This window comes from Macrosteles quadrilineatus, unplaced genomic scaffold (assembly GCF_028750875.1).
Source record: "Macrosteles quadrilineatus isolate MER2022 unplaced genomic scaffold, UCM_ALF_1.0 Scaffold_11__1_contigs__length_5352618, whole genome shotgun sequence".
NCBI classification, from domain to species: domain Eukaryota; kingdom Metazoa; phylum Arthropoda; class Insecta; order Hemiptera; family Cicadellidae; genus Macrosteles; species Macrosteles quadrilineatus.
The window spans coordinates 769729-772206 of record NW_026542604.1 but is presented as its reverse complement, the minus strand read 5'-3'; the positions used below and the strand labels follow the sequence as shown (position 1 = coordinate 772206).

At 30.4% G+C, this 2478-nt stretch overlaps 1 protein-coding gene across 1 annotated transcript; it reads left to right on the top strand.

Moving 5' to 3' along the window:
• Positions 1–335: 335 nt before the first annotated feature.
• On the top strand, positions 336–2217 carry LOC129004800 (uncharacterized). The gene is made up of 2 exons (XM_054433441.1): positions 336–1773; positions 1804–2217. Exons 1-2 carry the CDS (start codon positions 607–609, stop codon positions 2035–2037), a joined length of 1401 nt encoding a protein of 466 aa, XP_054289416.1. The 5' UTR covers positions 336–606; the 3' UTR covers positions 2038–2217.
• Positions 2218–2478: the final 261 nt, after the last annotated feature.

Below are 2478 nucleotides of genomic sequence, written 5' to 3'. Positions count from 1 at the left end.
TACCTCGAGTTGCATTAATAGCTCAGTGATTTTAACACTTCCTGCTGATTTTGTTTATTGTATTGCTCTGTTCACATGTTTCATTCACACTATTTACAAATCACCAACTTAATTCTCACACCATTCTCTTTAGGATTCGATTCAAAGTTTTGACAAATAATCCAAGCTAATGTTTAAGCAAGAGCTCAATGTTAAAAAAGACTGCCTACTTTACAAACTGCAATAACACTGATTAAGAAGAATAACATTAATAGTGATCAGTTGGTAAATAAACAATCAACATTCTTTTATTGTTTTTCCACATGACTTTCAAAATAGTATTTTTTCATAAAATTTTCCAATGTGTTAAAACGAACAATCATATATAGTGCTTGACTAATAACTGATAATTATATTTATTTAAAAATTAAAACCTTAGGTTTAACTTAATATTTTTAATTCTATTAGCTCATTGATGGTTTACTTAAAAACCTCCAGCTTAAATTTGCTGTAAAAAGTCTCACCTGTGCCCAAGTGTTATAAACTAGGTCTAAGTTATTCAGTAGGCTATAAACTAATGTGCTGTGAATGATGAGCTAAATACAGGTTTATTATATCATACCCACAATGTTCCCAGTTAAGGGTTATTTTAAATCTTTGGATTGCCCTTGCTTTGAAATTGGGCTTTGTGACAGGCTTTACTGTCTTTTCCGGCACTACCAAAAAAATACAGAATGCATAAATTTGGAGAGAGAGATTCAGCGGAGTACTGAAGCTATTGTGTTTACAGAGGAGAAGCTTACACACAAAACACATGATTCGTCCATTAAAAACAAGGAATACAATCCAACCCCTATTTTGGAATTAAATAACCGTCAGGTTTGGGACGGTTTCCCTGAAGAACAGTTCGATCAAACCAAAGACCAAAGTGTTTTTGATGCTCTATCAAATAAAAGTTTCTCAAGCTATGATGAGGACAAAAACTTTTCTGAAAAAGAAAATCACAATTGTGTAGGCAGTGAATCACAAATGGAAATTTTAAAACAAGTATCAAATGATTCACTTAGTGATGATTCTATAATTGAAATTATTGATTCAGAAACAGAAAATAATACTGTTGATGATGTTAAGGCCAATTTTGGTACCGGTACCAGTATTAAGAACAGATATGTACAAAATATTTCTCAAAATAATTGTGTGCCTAAAAGGAAAGAAAAACTCAAAGCGCCAGCTAAAGACAAAAACTCAAGTTTACTACAGAGCAAAAATAATAAACACAAGGATGAAACCTATTTGGTGAGTCGACCCAAGAGAACTGTTAAAAAGTTTAAGCAGAGGGATGACAAAACGTCTAAAACACAGATGAAAGATAGTTTTAAAGAAATATCATCTTCTGTAAAATCTGATTCATTTTACAGTAGTTCATCACACAATTGCTTTGTCAGTGATAAAATTAAAGACTCATGTAAGATTAGCCAATCATCTGATGACAACAGGATATCTGTGGAAATTTTACAATCAACAATACAAAACAAAAATACACTTGAGGATTGTAGACCTCCTTCAAAACATATTGATTTAACAGGGCACTTTAAGTTGAAAAGTGAAAGCTTGAAGCTAGATTATAGAGTTGAAAATAATAGGAGAAAAAGAATAGCTATGGGAGAAGCATTGCTGAAGAAACATAAACGAATTAGAAGAAAAGTGGAGATGATGACTCCAGCAAAAAGATTTCTCATGATGGCAAACATAAGAAATAAAAAGGTAAATTATGTTAAATCACAACTTAACGAGGTAAATATTGTTAACTCACAACATAACGAGGTAAATATTGTTAACTCACAACTTAATGAGGTAAATAAATCACAAGTTAATAATGATAAACCACAACACAAGTTAAACCTAACTTGTGTTGACAAGTTAAATCTTGTTAAGCCAAAACGTAGTGTCCAGGCAGTGAAGATTAGAAGTGTTCCTAATGTTAAATCTCTCCTCAAAGAGAAAGAAGAACTGTTGAAAAAGATAGAAAACTACAAGAAGTGCAAGTCAACTAAGTAAAAACAAGTACTGAACAATCCTTACTTGTTTGAAAACCAAAACTGTTCTTAAAATGTTTTAGGTTTATAAAACATTATTTGTTAACGATGTAACAACGGAAAAATGTGAAATGAGGATACATTAAAAATGAGGTCCCTCTTCTTTTAAGGGCAAAAAAATAAAAGATTCTTTAAAGTTTAAGGAAGTTATTATTTTGTAACCAATTAAAAGGTAGAAAAGTTTATTTGATCTACATTGATTATGTAATTATGTACAGTATTTTGTTTATAAAGCTCAGTTTTTGACTCGAATATTTGTTATGGATAATTTTTTTACCTGTATAAAACACAGGAATAAATTTTTTAAGTGTTAAGCCAAAGCTAATTAATTAAAAATAATACAAGGCCTACAAAGATGCGTTAAAAATAGATTTTAAATCTGTAAATATGAAATGAGATGTTT